Here is a 23,058-nt window from a genome sequence, read left to right as displayed (position 1 = left end):
TTGTATTGATTGGCTTCAAATCCCAAAATTCTAGAAGCAACTGAAGCATGCAAATATGGCTAAAATATGGCATTCAAAATAAATTGGCACTAAATAGTTCTTTCCTGCCAGTGAGATGGGATGATACCTTGGTCTCTGAAATGGAGTCCTGATTCCCTTGGCTTTCATTTCTGGGTTTTTCCCTGTTTAGATTGGTCATTATCATTACTGATGTGCATCGAGTTGTGTGTGGTATAGTAGTGAGCAGTAAAGAGTGCAGGACTCAGAAGGAAGAGGAGCTTTGGTTCCACATGCAGCTCTGGATTAAGCTGTGTGACTTTGGGCAGGGCATTTGCCTTCTCTGTTTCATTTTCTCTTCGCTGGTAAAGCGAAGCTGGTGAACTGCATAACCTTCTCTGATGCTACACATCTGTCTGTGCTTCCATACCTGGCTTGTTAGGAGGGCAGCTTCTTCCTGTACCTTTTTCAACAGGGATCCTGAGACCATCTTTCTTTCCCTGGGCTCAAGGAATTCAAGTCTGTTTTCTCTTGAGGACTTACAGGAACAAGCTCTAAATAGTTGGGTGCCACTGTGGTCTGTGGCCCTTCACAGAAAAAGCCCTACCAGATTGTTTTGCTTTGAGACTGTTAATCTGGTTGTCATTAGTCATTCCACCTGGCTGGTGGTATTAATACACTAAACAGTAATTGAAAAATTAGAGTTCATTAGAGCAAGACTTGAAAAATAGTTCCTTCAGAATCTCCATGAGGGGATTTTGGGTAGATTAGGGAGGGGGTGAGGAGTGGATATTCATAAATTCAGCATTAACACTGTTTCTTTGGTTGGGGGTGGATAGGAAGGTGGGGAGAGGTAGTATTAAGCTCTCCAGACTCTTCTGGTGTTTGGGCAGGTCTAGGTCTGGTTTGGGCAGTTGGTTGTAATCTGAGTGCCTGAACTTGCCCTGTAAGTTTTGCTGAGAGAGGAGCAAAAGTTCCTGAGACTGGAACAGGAACAGGAAAAGCTAAGCGTCTCAGGGTCAGCTTCATAGGTGTATTGCCATTTCTCATACCCCTGTTGTTTTTTTAAAACTATGTTGTGTGGTTTGCAGTTGGTCCTGGAAATGCTGTTCATTCGGCTGTTCTCCAGTATACCAGAATTTCCAATTTTTCTCCTCCTGGTTTAGTAGTTAAAAAGTGTAATTTAGGCATCTTAGAGGTGTGCTAGAAGGAAGCTTCCCCTTATGAAAGAGGGAAAAAGGTAGAGGGAAAGGTGTTTGATAATTCTTTGCTTGACACAGCAGCTTCTTCTCTCTGAAGGAGCCAAGTGTTTCAGAGCTTTGTGTAAATACTTGCTGAGCTGTCAATATGTACCCAGGAGGTTTCTATAGTAAGATGTAAACGGCTCTATAGAATGTTTGACAGGCAAATTAATAAACAGTGTTCAAGCAAAGATAATGCTAGTTTCTTCTCACGTGGTGGAATAAAATAACATTGGAGAAAAAGACTTGGGGGTAGGGAAGAGAGGGTAATGCTGGAGGGTAGAGGTGGGGGTGGAGAGCATGGAGATGAGAAGAAATGATGTAAAAGAGGTTTGAAGTGAAAAGATGATGCCCTGGAAGAGAAACCTCCCTGGTTCTGCCTCCATGCTGAGTTCAGGGCACGTGGAGCCCTGTTTTAAAATCGGTTGCAGTTTCAGAGTGAAAATAAACAGAAGTTTGGAAAGAAGGTCCTAAGTTTCAGTTAGTGAACTAAGTGTGCTCCTAAAGCTTGCTTTATGAGACTGTGAGTTTTAAATTTAAAGCATTGTTCTTTCAGAACGTTTCTGTAGTTTGGTGAGATGTTTTTAGGGTTGGGTTTGCATTTTTGGAATACCAAAAAGGAAAAAAAAGATACTACTACTTCAGTGCTGTCCTCAGCCTCTGTTCTGCTTTGGCCCGCAGGATTATAAGCCCACTCCTCCAAGGGCCAGGTTTAATTTTTTATTAATTAATTTTTGGCTGCATTGGGTCTCCGTTGCTGCGTGCGGGCTTTCTCTAGTTGTGGTGAGAGGGGGCTACTCTTCATTGTGGTGCGCGGGCTTCTCACCGTGGTGGCTTCTCTTGTTAGGGAGCATGGGCTCTAGGCGCACGGGCTTCAGTAGTTGTGGCACGTGGGCTCAGTAGTTGTGGCTCACGGGCTTAGTTGCACCAGGCTTAGTGGGATCTTCCTGGACCAGGGCTCGAACGCGTGTCCCCTCCTGCATTGGCAGGCAATTTTTAACCACTGTGCCACCAGGGAAGCCCGGGCTGGGTTTAATTTATATAGCTTTTACTGGACTCCTGTGCATCACTTGTTTTTTGTTTGTTTGTTCTTGTTTTTGTTTTTGTTTGCGGTACGCGGGCCTCTCACTGCTGTGGCCTCTCCCGCTGCAGAGCGCAGGCTCAGCGGCCATGGCTCACAGACCCAGCCACTCCGCGGCATGTGGGATCCTCCCGGACCGGGGCATGAACCCGTGTCCCCTGCATCGGCAGGCGGACTCTCAACCACTGCGCCACCAGGGAAGCCCCATCACTTATTTTTATATTAAAATTAATGCCCCAGGTTCCTAGGTCATTACAGTGTTTGCGGACTCGCTAAGTCCTGCCTGAAGGGTTATGTGAGTAGATTCAATCTTTGTTTTTAAAATTGCCATTTTAGGATTAAAAACGTTTCTGGTTCTTCTGGTGAAACATTCTTTTTATGGAGGAGGAGGTATTTTAGAAGTGTTTTATCTGTCTGCCTATCGTACTCTCCCTTGGTAGCCTTGTGAGATGACCGGATTTACTTTCTCAAAGTCTCTTTTTAAACGTAATCCACTGACTCTGACACCAGTGTTCTTCACAAGAAGTGTTTTTTAGACCAGAGTCCTGGAAGTGCCTTTTTGACTCAGCATAGTAGTAGGGAGTATGAATGTAATTATGGCCCTGACCATAATTTTTAGTTAGGTTCAGCTAACTTACCAAAGGCTATCAGCTTGTTTTAAAACAAGATACAAAAACTTGGATTGACACTGGCATTGATTGCCCAGGCCTTTCCCCAGTATGGTGGTAGGGAGGGTATTAGAACTTCAGGCTTGTTGCTGAGAGCATGATTTCTAGCTCAGGGGGGTGGGATGTAGCTCTTTGTGAACATACCTACTAGATACTAGGGAGGGACTTAAAAGATAGAGGCAATATCTGCTTCAGAAGAATTTAGTTTTCTTGGGAAACATGCTTATGTGTACACATTTGGAAAACTTGCAAAGCAGGGTTTTACAAATGGATACAGACCAAACTTAGTGTATGGGCTGAAGGAATCTGAGAATAAGGAGCAGTCACATTTGGGCAGAGTAAACCTGGGACAGCTTTCCAGAGGCAGTGATTTGTGAAGTTAAATGTCCAAGAAGGGGAAAGTTAAAATATTAATTTGCTTTTTCATAATGCTACTCTGAGTTTCATGGGCTTTATAGAATTCAAGTTACACATCCATCCCCAGACCTGTAGTTGTCTGCTTCTGGTGACTTTGAGAATTTGGACTGTAACCAGTTCCATGAAAGAGAGTGGTTTCAGGGTCTTAGTGGTTCCTGTGGTTATGTGGGGCCTTTAGTACAACCTGCCAAGTTCTTGGCTAGTTCAGAGGCTCTTTTGTAGTAATTTTGGGTTTGGAAGTTTGTGTCACCTTCAGAGTTGTGTGCCCTGGACAACTCTACAGTGATAGTCGTTCAACTTTGGTTAGAGAGCCTGAGTTTTTTCTTTTTCGGCAAAGTTAATTGACCTTTCTTAAAACAGGAGCCATGAGGTACCTGTCTGGACTCAGGCTGCTGCTGTTTCTGAAGGTTTGGGAGCTGTGCTCAAGCTGAGTTGCTTGGATCAGACCTTATATTGAGGGTTTTTGGGTGGGTAAGCCTGCACATATGCAGTTTGCCCATCTGTTCACAGAAATGGCCTTTAATATTGTTTTTGATTAGGTTGGCTGTGGCCAAGAAGCTCATAAATGCTGCAAACACATGCTTATTCCTTATGGGAGCCTCTGAAATGTAGTGATTTTGGTTTCTCTTTACCTGCTAGTCCATGTGTGATTGGATCACATGTGATTTCTGGCACTTTTCAAATGGTAAGTGGATGCTTAACAACTGAAGACGCATGGAGTGTCCAGTACCAGGCTACTACAGTGCTTCCACCTGGAAGAGGAGGGTAGGTTACACTGTTCCAGTATAAAGATATGGAGTCTTGAATACAGATTCTAGTTTGGAAATATCTCTTCCACCATCTTTACCTTGCCATTCTGGCATTTTGTGAAAGTGAGTTTCCAGTAACTCAGAATTGGGCACAGTGGTTCCCGCAAGTGTGTAGGGGCTTGAGATGAACTCCTTAGTCAGTCCAGGTTTTAAGAATCCAAGTTGGGGTGAATGTTGACTTAACTGCCTTGAGTATTCTTCCCTGAACTTGCTCTTCCCCCTATTTAAATGGATGGCATTAGTATTTATTGAATTTGAAGGGACATCTGAGTGAACTTTTATTTTTGTTAGTCATTTGTGCATACTAGAAGATGGTCTTGGGACAGGTTGAGTCTGTATTTCCCAGTGGCTTCTGCATTTTCTAAGGGTGGACTGCAGTGGGAAGAAGTCTAATGCCAAGAATGCATTCCAACATGCTGCAGAGTAGGAAATTTGATCCCTAAAATGTTGACTTAGTGTTGGTTATGGTACATATTAGAAATCACTCAGTAATCCAGGACAGATTTTTGTCGTCCTCCAGGAAGTTAATGTTGGTATGAAATACTAAGGGGCTTTGGGCACTGGGCTATGCGCTCTGCAGGCCCAGAGTGCTGCTTGAATATGAAGAGGAAATGTGCCATGTGCTTTTTTTTTTCTCTTTTGCATTTGGGCTTCCTTATGGCTTCATTGCTTCTGGGTTCGTAAGTCTGCAATGTTAGGTATTAGACTTCCTCCTCCCTTGGCACTGGCACGTTCATGATTTTTTTGTGGCTCATCACCAGCAGCCAAGATTTTTGTATGCTTTTCCCTCTTAAACTTGTTAGCTTTCAGCTTGCTTGTTTATAGACGTCTCTGTTAAAAGGAACTCCCCCCTCAAGATCTAGCACCAGCATGACGGCAGCAGGGGAGTTTAGGGATTGGTGTGATATTTGAAAACCCATTTGCTGTGTGCTTAGTGTCTTTATTTTGCCTCCTGTTTTCCTTGAGGTCACAACTTGCATGAGTGCATCTGGGTCCAGCTGTTTATTCTCAACTGACTGGTGCCTGGTGTACTTTGACTTTAAGAAGAGTGTGAGTTCAGCCACGTGGTAGAGGATTAAAGGCTACATCGTGCTGGGTGCTTCCTTTAAGAGGAAACAGATATGTCTTTGGGCTCTTCTTGCCCAGTGATTTCCCCTCTCTCTTGGGTAGACCTTATTACAGCTTTCTGTTGTTCTTAGAGAACAAATCACCTGAGCAGAATGCTGGGAATTGGTTGTTCTTTGTTACTACATCTTTTCTGGTGAATACAGATGGCTTTCTCTCTTGCCTTTTGGACAAGATTCTGTTCTGGTTGGAAGGTGATGGAGTTTCATGGCATTAGTCTAGGAGTGTGAAACTCTTGATTCACATTTGGATAACCTGCCTTTCGTTTCCAGACTTCTAACTTTTTACCTGTTTAGGAATCTGGGCTGCCAAAGATATTAATAAGGATTTGGGGATCAATTCTATAGGTAGTTTGTCCACAACTTTGTCCTGGGCCAGGGGTAGGCCAGGGACCTCACTGAGTTCCCTGTTTTCAAGTGATGGTGTGTTGGGGGTGAATATTAATGGTAATTACCATGTAGTTGAGTACTTGCTATGTGCCAAGCACTATGCTTGGGTCTCTCCATGAATTTCTTTATTTAATCTTCGCAATCATGAGAGGTGGGTTCTAGAGTTATTCCTCCCACTTTACAGATGAGGAAGTAGAGTAAGAATGAGAAATTCGCCCTAGGACAAAAAACTAGTAAAAGGTAGAGTTTAGGTTTGAATCAAGGTTTGTCTGATTCTCCAGAGCTGTGTAACATTATAAAATACTAAGTTTGCTTCTCCAAAATAAATTATTCAGGCACTAGACCTTGTTGGGACATTATTTTTTGCAATAATCTAGAACTCTTTTTTTTAAAAAAACTATTTATTTATTTAGGCTGTGCCAGGTCTTCATTGCGGCATGCGAGATCTTTAGTTGCAGCGTGCATGCGGGATCTAGTTCCCCGACCAGGGATGGAACCCGGGCCCCCTGCATTGGGAGCTCAGATTCTTGGCTACTGGACCACGAAGGAAGTCCCTAGAACTCTTAAATGGGGTGAAAGACTGAAAAGCCTTTAGTTACAGTTTGACATTATGCCTCGATTTCTGTCCCATCCATCTCTTCCATTTAGAATTTTATTTAGGTTTTTGATGAATGTCTGTATGATCCCGATGGTAAGAATTGGCAGGATTTGGTCCTTAGGCCCTTTTCTCTTTGAGAGTGGGGATAGAGGTAGGATTCAGGCTCAAAGATAGAGCCCTTCACTTTGACCTAAATGAGAGTAACTTGCATTATGAAAATATTTGCAGAGTGATTTTACTTTCTAGAACTTGGAGCACTCCCTGGAGAGATGAGGATTATTGTCTTAATTTTCCACTTCAGGGAAGTGAACACGTAAAGGTTAAGTGCCTCACACAGTTTCATGTCAGAGTCAGCTCTAAAAGTGAGGTTTAAAGTTCCCTTAGGCTGTGTGACTTCAGGCAAGTCACTTCTCTGAATCTGTATCCTCAACTGTATGATAAGGAAAAATATCTACTTGCAGCTGTAGTAAACGTTAAATAACATATATGTAAGTATTACTTGTTATCCAATAAAATTCGAACACAGCTCCTAGTTGGTAGAGGCCCCTGCTTGAGAGGGGGATAGAATTGAATGGTTAAAGACAGACAGCATTAGTCTGTGCTAAATTAAAAGCTATCCCATAGTTTTTACCTGGGCCCATAGCATTTTTACCTGGGCCCTGTTTAGAAATGCAAATACTCATCCAGACGTACTGAATCCAAAACTCTGGCAGTATGTTTTAACAAGACCTCCAGGCCACTATAATGCACACTCAAGTTTGAGAACTACTGGATTTATGCTCAACTAGGCTACAGAATATATCTGAAATACCTGAGGGGCTTCTTCCACATTATACCAAAGGCTAATGTTTCAGATGTATCTGCCCTTCCCATGATGTTGAAAGTGTGTTATTGGTTGGAGAAAAGGTTAAAAGTGCTCGGGGTTGGGGGAGAAGAAAGAAAATACTTCTGAGATGGATCTTCTATACAGTAATGACACACTCTGTTTGTTTATAGGACCTGGGGACTCCCTGCCCTCCGTTTCTCTTTTAGCTCTTTGGTGGCGTAGCATGAGGATGGTTCTGGTTTGATGAAGGTGGAAAAGCTCATTTTAGGGTGGTGGCCTCCAAGTATGACCAGTTGATAAAACTGTCCAAAAAAGTCGTTCTTGAAAATGCTCCTCAGAGGCTAGTATTTGAAACCTTAATTAAATGCCATGATATCCTTTCTGCTCGTTGATGGCCCGCTGATCTGAGAATCTGGTGGTCTCTGACTAGACCATTCTTAATGACTTCCCTCTGTCTCTCATCCCCCACCCCTCAGTGCCCCAGTGGCCACCTTGAGTTTTGCTGTGATTCCTTTCCTTGTGTCCCTTGTTGTGAAGTCCTAGTAAATAAACCCTCTAAGAAGACTCCTGACAAGTTACCCCATCTCTGAAGTGGATGAGGTCTCTTTGAGGAATGGACATTTGAGCCAAAACCTGTCCCTAGTTGTATGACTTAATAAGGATTGTGCTTGGCACAGAGATGGAAGTTACAGAAATGGTTAGATAATAAACATTAATAATGCAAAGACCAAGTGGAGAACCAGTGTTGTAGTTCATGGGGGCTTTCTGAAAACCTGATGTGGTTTCTGAATCCTTCCCATTAAAAACATGTTTCCTGTACCAGACCTCTTTTCCCTCCTGCCTGAGAAGGGAAGCTGTGATCACTGTGACCTGGCTGCGATGAAGGCAGAGGCTTCCAGGAGGCAGTATGCTGACAGTTTGATCTGTGATTTGATATTTGTATGTACAGACAATACTCTGGTAGTCATATGTTCCGTGTGTGTGTTTTTGTGTTCTAGACTCACTTTATCATCCCTCTGCCATTCAGCTTTATTTTCTCTCTGTTCTTGTTTTTATCCTTTTTCATTCTCTCCTTTGGTTTCTAACTCTGTTAGTAGAATGCAAAGCACATGGAGACTTCAGTAGCTTTAACACACCAGAGCTGACAAAATGTCTTAAGGGAACCGGAGAGGCAATTTATACCACTTTCAGATCAACATCGTTTCAGTGAAGATTCCTGGTATCTGCTTACCTCTGTTGGAATGGCCTGGCTAACTAGAGGCAGGACGTGTCTTTGTCTAATAAACTAAGAAACAGAAGTTTCCTAGATGATCTCTCCCTCTTCTCTTTTCTCACCTTATTGCCTTTGGTCTGGAGACTTTCTTAGCCCTCCTTAATCTGTTTTGGGGGTTCTGTTGGTCTAAGACAGATTTGTAACATTCTTGTTTTTCTTTCTAGTCTGTGATTTGAATCTTCTGCTTTCCCAGTGCAGCTTTGAATTGGCTTCTTTAAAACCCCTACATAAAACCTCAAGTGACCAATATGTGGTCTCATTATGGTATTTTGGGTTAAAATAAAATGAGATTGAGATTGCCTTATTCAAGGCACACAGAATTTCCCTTTGGTAAATGTGTCTGGGTGAGTGAACACAGCAATCTCAAAAGAGTGTATGAGCCAAAACAGACTTGGGGGGGGGGTACGGATAAATATTAGCTAGATTTCCATAGCTTAGTGTGCCAAGTATTCATCCCAATTTGATTATACTGGCCACAGATAGCAGGAAAGACAGCTGGTAACTTTGGTCTAGTCTCGTGCATTTCTCGTATAAATGATGAAGCCAGGGTCTTCAGTACACATTTGTGTGGACAGTGGTATAGAGGAGGGGAGGTTGGTACCAATGTACTTTTGGAGCTCTGAAAAGAATAGGAGAATCTATAGTACTCTATGGCTTTTCATTCAGGGAACTGCTGACCTTAAAAAAGCCTGAGGATTTGGAAGCATCTGTAATCTTAATAAGGTAGGCTGTGCCCTTGGCCATTCTTTAACTTATTTTATTGTGCTTGTTATAGTGGACATAGGGGGACCAAGGGAAAGGCTGGCATTTTTGGAAAGTGGTCCAGGGCAGCCCTAGGAATTAATGAAAGTGCCATGGCTGCTGCTTCTCAGTGTCTTTATCAAAATATAGTACTTGATTGGATTGATTACAATCAAAGCATGATGGCAGACAGATTCCCCTACTGCATGTGAATCAAGTTCCTACAGCTAAGTGATGTCACAGATACCTTTTTTAGTATAGAAGGAAAAACTTGGGCAGAATGTAAAACTGTGCACTTAGAGAAATTTAGAACCTTTTTATATGACCCATGCCAGACCAAGTCTGGAGTTACAGATAAAGTAAAAGGAACGGGGGAAAAGAGAGCTTTTTAAAGGAGAAGGCAAGGAGGCCTTGAAGTTTTCTGGCTGGAAGCAGTTTTTGCCTTTGCCTTTTTTGTCTATTTTTGAGCAGTTATCTGTAAAGCAATTTAACATATGGAAGAGGGAGTAGTATTTTAGAAACTAGGTCAAAAGAACTAGGTGTGATTTAGAAGTGTTGTCTTTACTGAAAAGTTGATATATACTCTCCTGGGTAAAGCTCTGTTTGAAAGGCTATGTGCCCCTTGCCTCTCCATGTATCCCTTAAGCGTACCATATCAATTCCTGATAAATAACAAATAGGTAGGGAAGAAAATGTCTAAACCTACTTAGTGCTTCATTCTTAACCTGCTCAGTTGGGCTGCGGTCCATCCACAATAAGGTCCGTTCGCTAGTAGAAGCACCAAAGGATGGTTTGTGGGAGGAAATACTTTTTTCTGATGTCAACCCATAACACCTCGTGTGGGTAGTCAGGTCTGTATTTTGTTAAGTTTTTAATTATTAAGCATATACTGGAAGGCAGTATACCAACCTGTTTTCCTTGTATACCATCAGGTTTTCTTGGACTTTGATCATATGCCCCATTTCTCAAGAATTTTCAGGATAAGAACTTTTTTTTTTAGCTCACTTAATTGTCCGGTCCTGTTACTGAAATATTGTCTAATTTAAAGCATACAATAGTTGGGACTTGCCAGTGTAAGAAATCTTGTGGCAAAACTTTTTTTGAAAAACCTGTGAGTACCTACCTACCATTTGGCAGTTGCTTACAGTAATGTAACAGCTACTTAAGGAGCTTCTACAATGTATCAGGCAACAGGATTCATAATGCCATGGAGTACTTTCTAGTAGGGAAAGATATAAATAAATAATCACAAATAACTATATAATTATAATTGTATTAATGCACTGGGGAAGTACTGCCTTCAGTAAATTATTTTCCAACTATTTCATAAAGTAAATTTTTATTTATGATTACCTTGGCTAGTGGGTGACTTTGTACTGTTGAGCTCTTGGGATAGGTACCAGTCAGTTCTGATTCCCTTTCCCATAACTGCTCCAGGGTCAGTTGTTACAGGAAATTCTCCATCTCAGACTGGACTTGTAATGGGCTAGAGTCCATTATTTCTCAGTGAGGCTCTTCTTTGTGTGGAGATGCATTGCAGGACATTTGGCATCCTGCTCCCCAGGTAATAAATGTCAGTAATACCACAGAATCGCTGTGGTAACCTAAAAGGCACTTTCGTACATTGGTTTCCAAACACTTCTCTGGGGCTAGTATTGCCCTGGTTGAAAACCGTTGGGCTTTACCGTCAGGATTCTTGGAAGGAGCTATTGAACAAATTCCTTTGGGAGAACAGACTGAAAGTAGGTAGAGCTTGAGAACTGGACTGGTCAACCCTTTTGGTGTCTAACGTGTGTGTGTGTGTGTGTGTGAGTGTGTTTGTGTTTAAGTTTTCTTTATTTTTAAAAAATATTTATTTATTTTTGGCTGCATTGGGTCTTCGTTGTTGTACATGGGGGCTACTCTTCGTTGCAGTGCACCGAAGTTGTCTTATTGCGGCGGCTTCTCTTTGTTGCAGAGCACAGGCTCTAGGCACGTGGGCTCAGTAGTTGTGGTACACAGGCTTAGTTGCTCCGCGGCATGTGGGATCTTCCTGGATCAGGGCTCGAACCCATGTCCCCTGCATTGGCAAGTGAATTCTTTTTTTTTTCTTTTTTGCGGTACGCGGGCCTGTCACTGTTGTGGCCTCTCCCGTTGCGGAGCACAGGCTCCGGACGCGCAGGCTCAGCGGCCATGGCTCACGGACCTAGCCGCTCCTCGGCATGTGGGATCTTCCCGGACCGGGGCACGAACCCGTGTCCCCTGCATCGGCAGGCGGACTCTCAACCACTGCGCCCAGGGAAGCCCGGCAGGCGGATTCTTAACCACTGCACCACCAGGGAAGTCCTGTAGTATTCTTGTTTTTTAAGTGGATATTTTGAAACTGCTTTCAGCTCCATTCTGCTTTTTCTCCTATTGAGTATGGAGAGAGGGAAGTAATTTATTTGATTGTTAGTTAACTTCTAGTTGACCACTTTGGGTTTCTGGTCTTGAGTGTGTGGGACCAGAACTGGGTCTGGTTTCTAAGCTTTATTGCTTAGAAATTTGGGACTTGTGTAGGATGATAATAGCTAACATTTTGGGTGCTGGAGGAGATAGCAATCAAACACAGACACATACCTTGTATTCTAGCCTTGTAGCTTATACTAGTCTAGGATATAGACTTTAAACAAGATAAATAAGTAAACTTTAGCATATAGTATGCTTAGTGATATGTGCTCAGGAGCAAAGTTAATCAGGGATCAACTGTAAGAAGTGTGCAGGATTGAAATCTTAAATGGGTACACCAGGGGCGGCCAAAATGAAGTGATATTTGATGTGAGAGAGCTATACTAATACCTGAGAGAAGAAAGAGTATTCCAGGTGGAGAGATCAGTGAATACAAAGACTCTGAGGCTGGAGCATGTCCAGCTGGTTTGAAGAACAATGTCTTGTTTCGTTTTAATGTATTAACTTATTCAACCCTGAGGGTGCTGCTAGTGCCGTCTCTATTCTGTTGATGTAGAAACTGAGGGACAGAGAAGTTGAAGGCATTGTGGAGGCAGAGCTCTTAGCACTTAACTGTGTTGAACCAAGCATTTCCTCTCAGCATGAAAGGTTAGGAATTGCCCAGACCTCTAGGAGTCCACTTTCTCTTTCACAGTCCCCTTTCTTTTCCTCTTTTAAAGTAGAAAAGTTTGTTTTACACACGGATGTCTACCTTCCCGGAGTTTGTGTTCTAGTCTAGGATACAGACAGTGAACAAGGTAAATAAGTAAAGCATATAGTATTGTTAGTAATAGGTGGTCAGGTGAACAAGACAGTCGGGGATTAAGTATAAGAATTTGGGAAATCTTGGCTTTGAGAATGCTGCTTATTTGGGAATCTGAGGTCCGTTCCTAGTTTTTCTCTATTGGCCAGGCACTGCCCTCTTCAGACCATAGGTTGGCTAAGGAAGCTGAACGTGCATCTGAGTTCTAGGGTCATTCTGTGCTGGAGATGGGAGGAGATTTGGAGGGAGGCCATGCAGCCCAAATGCTCCCAGACTGGACATGAGAATTGCCTGAGGAGATTCCTGGCCCCATCCCAGAGCTGCTGATTCAGAATCTAGAGGGCGGGATTCAAGTGTGTAGCTGAAGAGGTTAGGTACAGCCTGATTAGTGCCTACCCCTCTCTCCCCAGTTGGTCAGAGAACTGGGATTGAAACTCAGGCATTCTCTTAGTCTAGTGTACTCTTTTCATCGTGTTGTAATGCTGTCTTACTCTTGAGATTAAAAAGTTGTAAACAAGGGGTTGTTTAATTTTATCAAATGGCATTTCATTCTTGTTTAATCATTGTCTTGGGGCCTTACTGTTTTATATATTATATACCTGGGTTTTAAGTAGTACCTGAAGAATTCTTTCTCAAGAAGGTATGTGTCTTTCTTAGAGGCTTTTGTAATTCATTGGAAATTGGGAGAAATTGGTTAGCTAAGTTTGGTCTTCCGAAAAAGGGATCATCATTTTTGGAAGAGCACTTTCTCTTTGAAAGGTGGCTAATGAAAGTGCTCTGGATGAGAAGAACTTTATCATTTGTTGGGGAATTTATTACTTTAATGCTCTACTTGCTTTATTTGAAGAGCTCTTTCAGGACCCAGCGAAGAAATAAAGAAATGCCAGCCACCTGGTTGTGGTTTTTCTGTCACGCCTCTTCTGGGGGACAGCTGTGAGGTGGTTATTACGGTTGGCTCTCATAATTTATTTGAGTTTTGTGGAAGATTCAGTGACTTTTCCCCCTTTGGTCTCTTTTTTCTACCCTTAGTGAGTTTTTTTCTGATTTTCTGGTCTGGAAAGATGGAGCACAGTAGCCTAAATACCTCTGAGCCAGGGAGAGAGCCAGGCATCTTGTCTTGTTCTCTATCACATTAGAGACAGTGTGGGTTGGAAGGTCCTGAGTCTGTTGTCAGGTTGCAGCCCCTCCTAGGAGTTCGGTCAGCTTGATGCTTCAGGTCATGTCTTTGAAATGGGCTCTTACTTAAGGCTGCAAAGGGGAATGTGCCCTGATCTTCAAGAATCGTTTCTGTAAACAGAATGGGGTAGATAGAACTTTTAATTGACTTTGAGTTTTTTATTTATATTCAACTTGGACACTTATGGAACGTTGAAAGAATTTTTTAAAAAACTGTCTCTTTCAGGTGGTAGTTGTAAACTAGTTGTTGGTAATTCCTCTCTCACCATAGGCATATGGCCAGTTTGTTGAGAACTGGAATGAACTAGAACTAAAATGAAAGAATTGTTTTCAGTCTCTTGTGAAGTAGAAAAATGGGGTGTGATTCTCAGGTTATGAATGATAAGAAACATAGGCTGAGTGGGTTGATCTCCTGGGTCAGGTGTTGGTATATCTGATGAGAGATTTTTATTTTCTTATCATCGGTGTAGCTTCAGGAAATCAGTGATGTCTCTGGTGAGGCCAAATAGGAAGTGAAGAATCTCTTGTTATCCTGGGTCACATAAACAGTGGGCACATGACTGTTTAAATGCAAAACAAAATGAAGGGAAGGAATCTCCTTATTTTAGGAGGCAGGGTCTGGGGATAGAACTAAATGCAGGTTTCTGGGCAGTTTTTCCTTGATTGGGGTTGGGCCCCTAGACCAGTCTTCAAAGCCATGAAGTGTACTGGAGGAGTGAGAAAAAACAGGATGAGGATACAGATGTCTGTGTGGCTGGGGAGGGGGGCACTGTGAGAATGATTTATGCTGGTCAGCTCACGTGTATCAGGGTGCAAAGGGTGGTTCTCTCTATGGAATCTACTCGGTCCTTCCTCAGATCTGAGTGTGGGGCCACGTGGAGCTTGCGGGAAGCTGAGAGCACGTTGGTTGGGAGAGGCCTTAACTTTTGTATTTATCCCTCCCTGGAATGCTCCTCAGTAGGGGAGCGTCCCATAGGGAAACTGGATCAACAGCTGCCGCCTGTCCCTGTAATCACAGGAAGCCAAGGCTGGGTGCCTTTGTATGGGAGCTCCACAGCCAGACAATAGTTTGTGCTGGCGGGGCCATGTGGCGAGTCACGTGACCTGGGGCTGTTTTCTGCCGGGGTCCTTACCCATCTGTTCTTTCGGCTCTTTCTGGGTTATCAGGCGCCAGTCCAAGTCCTCCCAGGCAGCCAGCTTCATGGCCAGAGATTACGAGCACTAACCTTCCTGGCAGGGGTGGTGTGGCTTCGCGTTTATGCAGATTAGCCATGTGTTTCTCACTTCAAGGCGTTCCACAGGAAAAGCCTTTTCCTGTGTTTGGCTCTCAGTGGGCGGTTCCCAGCTTACTGTACTGGGACTCAGCAAGCAGCAGGCGTGCACGAGAGGGATCACAGTACACTGGCCCCCTCCCATTCCACCTCCAGTGCTACGTCACCACAACACAACCGCTCGAGCTCTCATACTGTTGGTGTCATTCATTCGGTGCCAAGATTGCTTTAAAAAATTCCCTTGGCCCCAGTTCAAACAGGAGTACAGCTGGGATGTGTTAGATTTTAGGCAGTCTGCCCTCAATTTGAGATGAGTTATAAATAGCAGTGCCGACTTCCTTAACTACCGCTCTCTGAGGTAAAATGCAGGTTAATTACTGTGGGAATCAATTAGGTGGTTCTTTTGGTTAAAGAGCCAGGGATGCTTTTTTTTATTGTTGTTATTAAAAGTCATACAACAAATCTGGCCAGGAATAAATTGAAAGCGCAGTGAGTAAGAAATAATATTCTAGGTTTCTACTAGCCTCAACTAGTTGGCATTTAGGGTGACAGGACAAGTGGTAGTCAAGACTTCTGCTTTCTGATGGACACATTTTTGGCAGCCCAGTCCATCTCTCTCCAGTCATGTTCTTGCTGGTCCTTGGGTACCAAATCTGGTTCCTTTGGTTTGCTACACAGTCACTTCCTTTCTGCATCTTTGGATTGGGACTGAAGCCTGGAACTTTCCTCAGTTGGACTTTTATTTCAAGAAAATTAAGAAGTTTCTCTTTCCTGGTGCCACTGCATGTGGTGTGGTGCATTTTGGTGAACAGTATCTCTCACTTTGGAGTCCCTGGCCCCGCCTTCTCTGCTCTCTTCTCAATCAGTTGTGATCAGAAGTTGGAGAATTTGAAGTCCAGTGTGTTATATCTCAGCAACCCCTTAGGTCATTATGGCTTTCCTTGGTGCAATAAGAAGTTGTAAGGGATTCCATTAGCCCTCTGATCTGGAGGGGCTTTTAATTCCGTTTGCTTAGAGCAGGGAAACTCTGTGCAAGTGGTTAGTCTGTAAGCTGTTTGTTCTGAATATATTCAAAGGGACCAGCCTGCTAGGCATCCTTGCCTTTGATGCCTAGGGAAACTACAACTTTTGATGCATTTCATTTGGCAGGCAGTTTGTAAGACGTCCAGTGATCTGGAAAGAGATAAGTGGTGAATAGAGATGGGGGTTTTCTTATGGCTCTTTTCCTCTTTTTTATTTTTATTTTTTATGAATGTAGGAGAGTATATAGCAGGGGGCCCGACTGCCCTGATCAAGGGGGCAGCATTTTCCTCTCAATTATGTGTCTTTGTGGCAGAGCCTTTGCTTTTGAAGTGTAATCACAGTAATCTACTCCTGTGGTTTCCCATTGAAGGGATTTCCTCTCTGTCTTTCCCAGAGAGGAATCTCTGGCTCTTTGGTGTTTCCCATCCTCTGCCTCTTCCTTGGTGCCTGCAGACTGCTGATACTGGTTTTTCTATCTTGTATGTAGTAGGCATTTTTCTCAGCTGAAATTGCTACTTTCCAAAAAAACTGATTAGTGAAGATTTAAGGCCCCTTCTCTGTTATGAAAGATTGGAAGATGACATTTCATCTATAACTGCAAATCACAAATCTTTCACAATGGTTTTAAATGTCAGAAGTGTGAGTTCAGTCCCTGCCTACCTCCCCTTCTGATATGAACAGATGTTTAACTTTGACATGAGACCAGATTAATCTGGTTGAACTGAATATATTTTAGTTGCTAAGCTGTGTATTCCGTTTATTATAACCCTTTAGTGAAGGGAAGGGGTCAGAAATCTGATGTCCAGGAAAGGGAAATGTCTTAATTTCATTTTTTAGAATAAGAATTTTTTTAACTTGCGTTTATTTTTAGTCTGCAAGGAGTTTCTAAAGTAATGGAAGAATCCTTGAACCCTTTAGTAGCTGTCCTCAATTGGGAGTGCAGGCACCCTGATGTGAGACATGGGGCGGGGGTGGTGGGTAGGGGGGAGTAACTTGCCTTTAGCCTTTTGTTTTTAAGCAGTGTGTTTGTGGATGCCTGTGTGGTTTGAAGACCTCTCTGGTTATAGGAGAGAGGCACTTAAGGATGGCACTTAAGAGTCTCCTCAGAGGTGTGCTCATTCTTCCTTGACTGTTTGTTCTACCCTCCCCTTTGCTTTTTCAGTTCAGTCCCCATTTTTTTCTGCCCTCAAAGTCATAACCTGGTTTAGGGTTTAGGGGTGTCCCTGGCCCTTTGGCTAGGTGGTTTAATCTAGGCTTTCTTCCCGTAGTATCCCCTACCCACTTCTTAAAGTAGGGCAGCCTGGCACAGTGAAGTTCCTGAGCCCTAGTTCTGCACTTGGGGTCTTTCGGGGGACTTTGAAGATAAAATACCTGATCTCCGATTTCTGAGAACTTAGTCTCGAGAGATGCAGTCAGTTAGCTGGACAACTAAGTGCTAAACCTATGATTCTGACTGATTTTACAATAGGACATTTAGAAGTGTGAAAGAACAGAATGTGCTAAAGAAGTGGGAAGTGGCTTCATGTTGAAGGGTTGGGTTTCTGCTGGTGGAAGCCATTGTGGACAGGAGGGCAGGGCAGGGTACTATTGCGCAGAGCTGGACATGTGGGAAGTCTGGCATGAGGCTGAAAAATGCGTAGAACTGGAGCGCTGTGGCCCATTTGAGAGCCGGGCAGAAGCACTATTTATCATAATTGATAATAGCTACTATTCATTGGGTGTTTAAGTACCAGGCACTGTGTGAAGTGTGTTATGTGCATTTTATGTTTTTTTTGTTTTTGTTTTTTGGCTGTGTTGGGTCTTTGATGGTGCACGTGGGCCTTCTCTGGTTGCGGTGAGTGGGAGCTACTCTTCGTCGCGGTGCGCAGGCTTCTCTTGTTGCGGAGCACGGGCTCTAGGCGCGCGGGCTTCAGTAGTTGTGGTACATGGGCTCTAGAGCACAGGCTCAGTAGTTGTGATGCACGGGCTTAGTTGCTCCGCAGCATGTGGGATCTTCCTGGACCAGGGCTCGAACCCGTGTCCCCTGCACTGGCAGGTGGATTCTTAACCACTGCGTCACCTGGGAAGCCCCAGTTATGTGCATTTTAGTTAAAGAATTGATGTGCTCAAGGTCAGTGACAAGAGTTAGGAGTTGAACCCAAGTCTGTCGATTTATTACTTTCTTTGCTCTTTCTATTTGTTACTGTACATGATGTAGTAGGTAGGAAGTTTGGGGCTGTTGTTGAGCAGGGAGAGGTGAAAATGATTTGTGAGTATTGCTCTAGAACTGTGCAATCCAATATAACCACCAGCTACATGTGGTTATTTGAATTTAAAGTAAATAAAAAGAATTCAGTTCCTCAGTCACACTAGGCATATTTCAAGTACTTAATAGTCATACAACACAGAAAATTTTATTCGGCAGTGTTTCTCTAGATCACTGGTTCTCAGCTAGTAATATATGTTAGAACTAGGGAATTTCCTGGCAGTCCAGTGGTTAGGACTTGGCGCTTTCACTGCCGTGGCCTGGGTTCAATCCCTGGTTGGGGAACTAAGAACTAAGATCCCACAAGCCATGCATTGCCCCCTCCCCCGACACAGGAATCATCCAAGGATCTTAAGGGGTTTAGGGGGAGGGAGCCAAGCCTTTCTAGACTCGCTAAATTGGAATCTCTAGGGAGAGGCCCAGGCATTTGTGCAGCTTCTCACATCTGATCGGTAGCTGTGGTTAATAGCTGCTGCTCTAGAAGCTCCGTAGTAACCATGGTAATGACTGCCCCTTGTGTGTTGAGGAGATCTAGACTGACAGAGATACCCAGAGTGGGCTGGTCTCTGTTCAGCAAATGTAGTCTCTTCACCTGGGGGCCACGTGGACAGCAGCTGCAGTCTAGGATAAGATGAGGATCTCCTTGTTATTTGCGGCATGATGTGGCTGTGTAAGCCCCTGAGCTCTTTGTAGGAGAGAATGGTGATGTTTTGGCTCCATTGCCAGGTGTATCTGGGGAAGACCACATGCTATTTATTACTCACTAGTTTGGTTGTTGAATTTGAACTTCCTAAACAGGCTCAAAAGAATCCACGTGGCTCCAAAGTTATGATCGGGAATGTTATTGGAGCTTCTGATACAGAGGCAGGTCTGGGCAAAAATTGTTTAGTTATGATTGTTGGAAATAGCACTTTAATAATATTGACATGTAGTAGTGATTTGGGACACGGTTTTACTATGATTCTCGTAGTTTGGAAACTTGGGAGGTTTCAGTGTTAACCTTTTAAGGTGAGATTTCAGCTGCAGCCTAAGAGAGAACTTCGTTTCTGCTTTTTTTCGGTTAGTATTTAGAAGAATAGTCTCTGTGGCTTTTTATCTTACCCATTTTCCTCACGACAGCTCGACTTCTTCATTATTATAAAACACTTAGGTAGTGTGCTGCAAAAAAAATATATTAGAATAATTTATTAATTATAGAATAATAGAACCAGAAGGGACCCTAGGTGTTATCTAGGCCAGTGGTTCTTAAAAGTATGGTGGTCCCTGGACCAGCAGCATCAGTATCACCTGGGAGCTGCTATAAATGCATATCTTAGGCCCACCCCTGCACCTACAGAATCGTACCCTGGGGATGGGTCCCAGCAGTGTGCATTTTAACAAGCCCTCCGGGTGATTCTGATGCATTCTGAAGTTTGAGAACCACTGAATTCCTTAATACCTACTCCCCATCCCCAATTTAAGATTCAGTTTTCAGGTTTTACGTCAGGTGCAGGCCTACTTGGCAACTTGGGTGTATCTATTTAAGTGCTTAGAGATACTCCTTCCCTTCTCACCACCAATAGATATAGGTAGGCATCTCTGGGAGGGGAAAGTGTGCTGGGCCTCTGTTCTACGTAGCTCCAGTAAGATAAAATTATGTCAGAAAGTGAATGAGTTGACTGATCCTGTTGCACCACAAAGAGCTGGAAATTATGTTTGTAGCCAAATACCTATGAGCTTTGAGGTTCCATTATTGGTACCTCTGCATCTTGTTTTTTAGAGAGACATACTCTCTACCTGCCTTACACCCTCAAGCTCTTGAATATTAAAGGAGGTGAACTTTTCAGTTGAGTTGTACAAGGCTCTAAATAAATTTGGGGTCACAATTCCCTCAACAGCTGTAACTTAGCTATGATACCCAGTTGGAAGAAAGCATAAATTTAAGTCCTCGTGCCATAGCACAAATGGGCTCTGGATGTGCAAGGAAATAAGTTTCCACTGTTTAAAGAATAAAAACATCTAGAGGCTTGTGTATTTGAATTCCCTACCACAGTATTAAAGCATCAGTTCTGATGTTATTGAACAGGATCATGGCAGAGTATAGCAGCACCATCCCCTCCCAGCTGAAGGGCCTTTGTTCTCATTTTTCTGTACCATAGAGTACGTGTATTCATTGCTCCACACCTGGCCCGTTCCTTGGATCTCAAGTAGTACCACACTTATAAAGCTAGTATGTAGCTTAGAAGATGCTTTCACAAACTGGTGGTGTTTCCATCTTACATATGACAAAATCAAGGTTCTGAGGAAGGTTAAATGACTTGCTCAAGGGTTATTGGGTCTATACCATTACTTTATTTCATAGTAACTGTTTTCCTTTGTGCCATACAGACCTGTATGCCAAGGTTTGTGTTCATATTGGCTAGAGGACATCAAAGCTTCAGGTTAATGAAATGCTCTTTATTTTGTAGCCATCCAGTCCAATGGATCAGATGGGCAAGATGAGACCTCAGCCATATGGCGGGACTAACCCATACTCGCAACAACAGGGACCTCCATCAGGACCGCAGCAAGGACATGGGTACCCAGGGCAGCCATATGGGTCCCAGACCCCGCAGCGGTACCCGATGACCATGCAGGGCCGAGCGCAGAGTACCATGGGCGGCCTCTCTTATGCACAGCAGGTAGATGTTGACTCCGATTACCTCAATCCTTGTTGCTGTCCAAGATCTGGTCTTCAGCTATAGAATCAGAATGTGTCTTTGGCTTCCAAACCTCTTGAAAGGAATATAGGCCAACTGACTCAGTTAGTTTCACTGTGCTATGTACAAGGCCAAGGTTGTGGTCACCATCGCATGTATGCTTGAAGGAAAACTGCTCCCTGGCCACCTGCTATACGTATCTGTCTTCTTTGACCTGGCTGGCCTGCTTGTACCCACTGAATGGCGATCTCTGAAGGAAGTGGGAAGAAAGAAAAAGGCAGTGGCTGAGCACCAATCAATCCACTGCTACCAAGAAAAACCGCTCATACCATGTGCCCTGGGGAGAGAAGAGGCCCTTCATGTTCTCAAGGCCTTCAACATACAGCTGTCTGGTTTAAAGTGAATGTTTAGAAGGGACTGGGAGTAGCAGGAAAAGGGAGGATTGAACAGTAAAGATGCTAACAGTGCTATTGCAGATGTTAAGATTTTACTCATCTCCTTTTATCTGACCATCCGCACCATCATCTTTTTATTGCCATTTTTTGTTTTGACAGCATTTTCTACCATTTATATGTGAATGGTATTCATACTGAAAATGGTGAGGGATAGAATATAAGACGTAACTTTACTTCTAAGACTTGAAAGCAAAGTATGCCCTTATATAAAATCACTTTTTTTTTTCAATGAGAAAATGGAGGAGAGTTGGGAAGGATATTATTGGTCTTTTTTTTCCCCGCTCCTTGCCAGATATATCCCCGGTGCCTAGAGTAGTGCCTGGTACAAGTAAGCAAGTAGGCTGTCAGATACTTTTTGAATGAAGACTAAATGAAAAAGAGAACCAGGGTAGTTTAGTGATTGGCATACCATCTGGCTTACTAAACCCTAGGTTTTCAGTCGGCTGAGCCAGGCTGCTCTTGACTCTTCGTTGTGGCTAGGATACAGATTCCTAGCGCTTATAAAAACAGTCTAGGCCATGATAAAAAGAGTAGACTCATTGATGAAAACAGCTGTTCTTGAACTCTTGTAAGTTGACCATATTTTTATTAAATAGTGTGAATTTTCTGCGAATGAATGTGATCCACTTAAGAACAAACCAACTAGGAACCAGCCTGGCTGTCCTTCCTGGCTCAGTTTAACAGGGTTGGTAGAAAAACCCTGGGCTTTCTAAATGTGAGGCTTGGCTTGCCAGCTTTGTATACCCATCTTCAGGGCATGGCTTCTGACATAATCATCTTTCTTCATCCAGAAGGGTCAGTGCTAAAAGTATCCTTTCCTTTTACAGATTCCACCTTATGGACAGCCAGGCCCCAGCGGGTATGGTCAGCAGGGCCAGGCTCCATATTACAACCAGCAAAGCCCTCACCCCCAGCAGCAGCAGCAGCCCTACTCCCAGCAGCCACCATCCCAGACCCCTCACGCCCAGCCTTCATATCAGCAGCAGCCTCAGTCTCAGCCACCGCAGCTCCAGTCCTCTCAGCCTCCGTATTCCCAGCAGCCATCCCAGCCCCCCCATCAGCAGTCCCCAACCCCGTACCCCACCCAGCAGTCCACCACCCAGCAGCACCCCCAGAGCCAGCCCCCCTACTCACAGCCGCAGGCACAGTCTCCTTACCAGCAGCCGCCACCTCAGCAGCCAGCATCCTCGACGCTTTCCCAGCAGGCTGCGTACCCTCAGCCCCAGTCTCAGCAGTCACAGCAAACTGCCTATTCTCAGCAGCGCTTCCCTCCACCACAGGTAAGAGGCCCCTTCTTCATGCCCTTCCCTGCGTGTGACCGCAGACTTTGGGGGCTGGTGTCATGAGAACTTTGCCTTACAAAATTGGTTCTCTAATTGAAACTAATAAAGATATAACTGCATAAAAACCTGTAGCTCTCCATACTCATGAAATAGGGCAGTGGAGAGTTGCATAGGCAGAAAAGAGATAAAGATAATGGGACTGATTTTTTTTTTTCTTTTTCTTTTTTTTTAACTCAGAATTCAGAACTTGAGCATCCAAGTTAGTTTGGTCTTTTTAAAAACAGTCACTTTGGGAGGCTGTACTGTACATTCATCCAACTGCCATTCCATTCTGCTATTGCTCAAAATATTTTGGAGCCCTTCATTTGAAACTGCTGTCAGAGCTGACATCACATTCTTTAGAATAGTCTCAGTGGTAGCAAATCTCTTTATTTTTTTGAGAGTGGATTTGATTTTGGGAAATAGCTAAAATTCATCTGTAGCCATGTCTATGAACAAGGTAGGTGATAAAGTCTAAATAACAATTTGGGCTT

The 23,058-nt window shown here is 43.6% G+C and overlaps 1 protein-coding gene across 2 annotated transcripts in view; it reads left to right on the top strand.

Moving 5' to 3' along the window:
- ARID1A (AT-rich interaction domain 1A) overlaps positions 1–23,058 on the top strand; it is a gene marked incomplete at its 5' end in the record, with an annotated part of 70,042 nt that overhangs the window by 5,477 nt on the left and 41,507 nt on the right. For both annotated transcript variants that reach the window (XM_082653685.1, XM_082653684.1), the window contains 2 exons: positions 20,557–20,769; positions 22,070–22,522. In XM_082653685.1, the coding sequence (XP_082509811.1) occupies positions 20,557–20,769; positions 22,070–22,522 (666 nt within the window). The remainder of the gene's footprint in view (positions 1–20,556; positions 20,770–22,069; positions 22,523–23,058) is intronic.

This window comes from Grampus griseus, assembly GCF_964374135.1.
Source record: "Grampus griseus genome assembly, chromosome: 1".
In the NCBI taxonomy this organism is placed as follows: Eukaryota; Metazoa; Chordata; class Mammalia; order Artiodactyla; family Delphinidae; genus Grampus; species Grampus griseus.
This window is presented reverse-complemented; position numbering and strand designations above follow the sequence as displayed.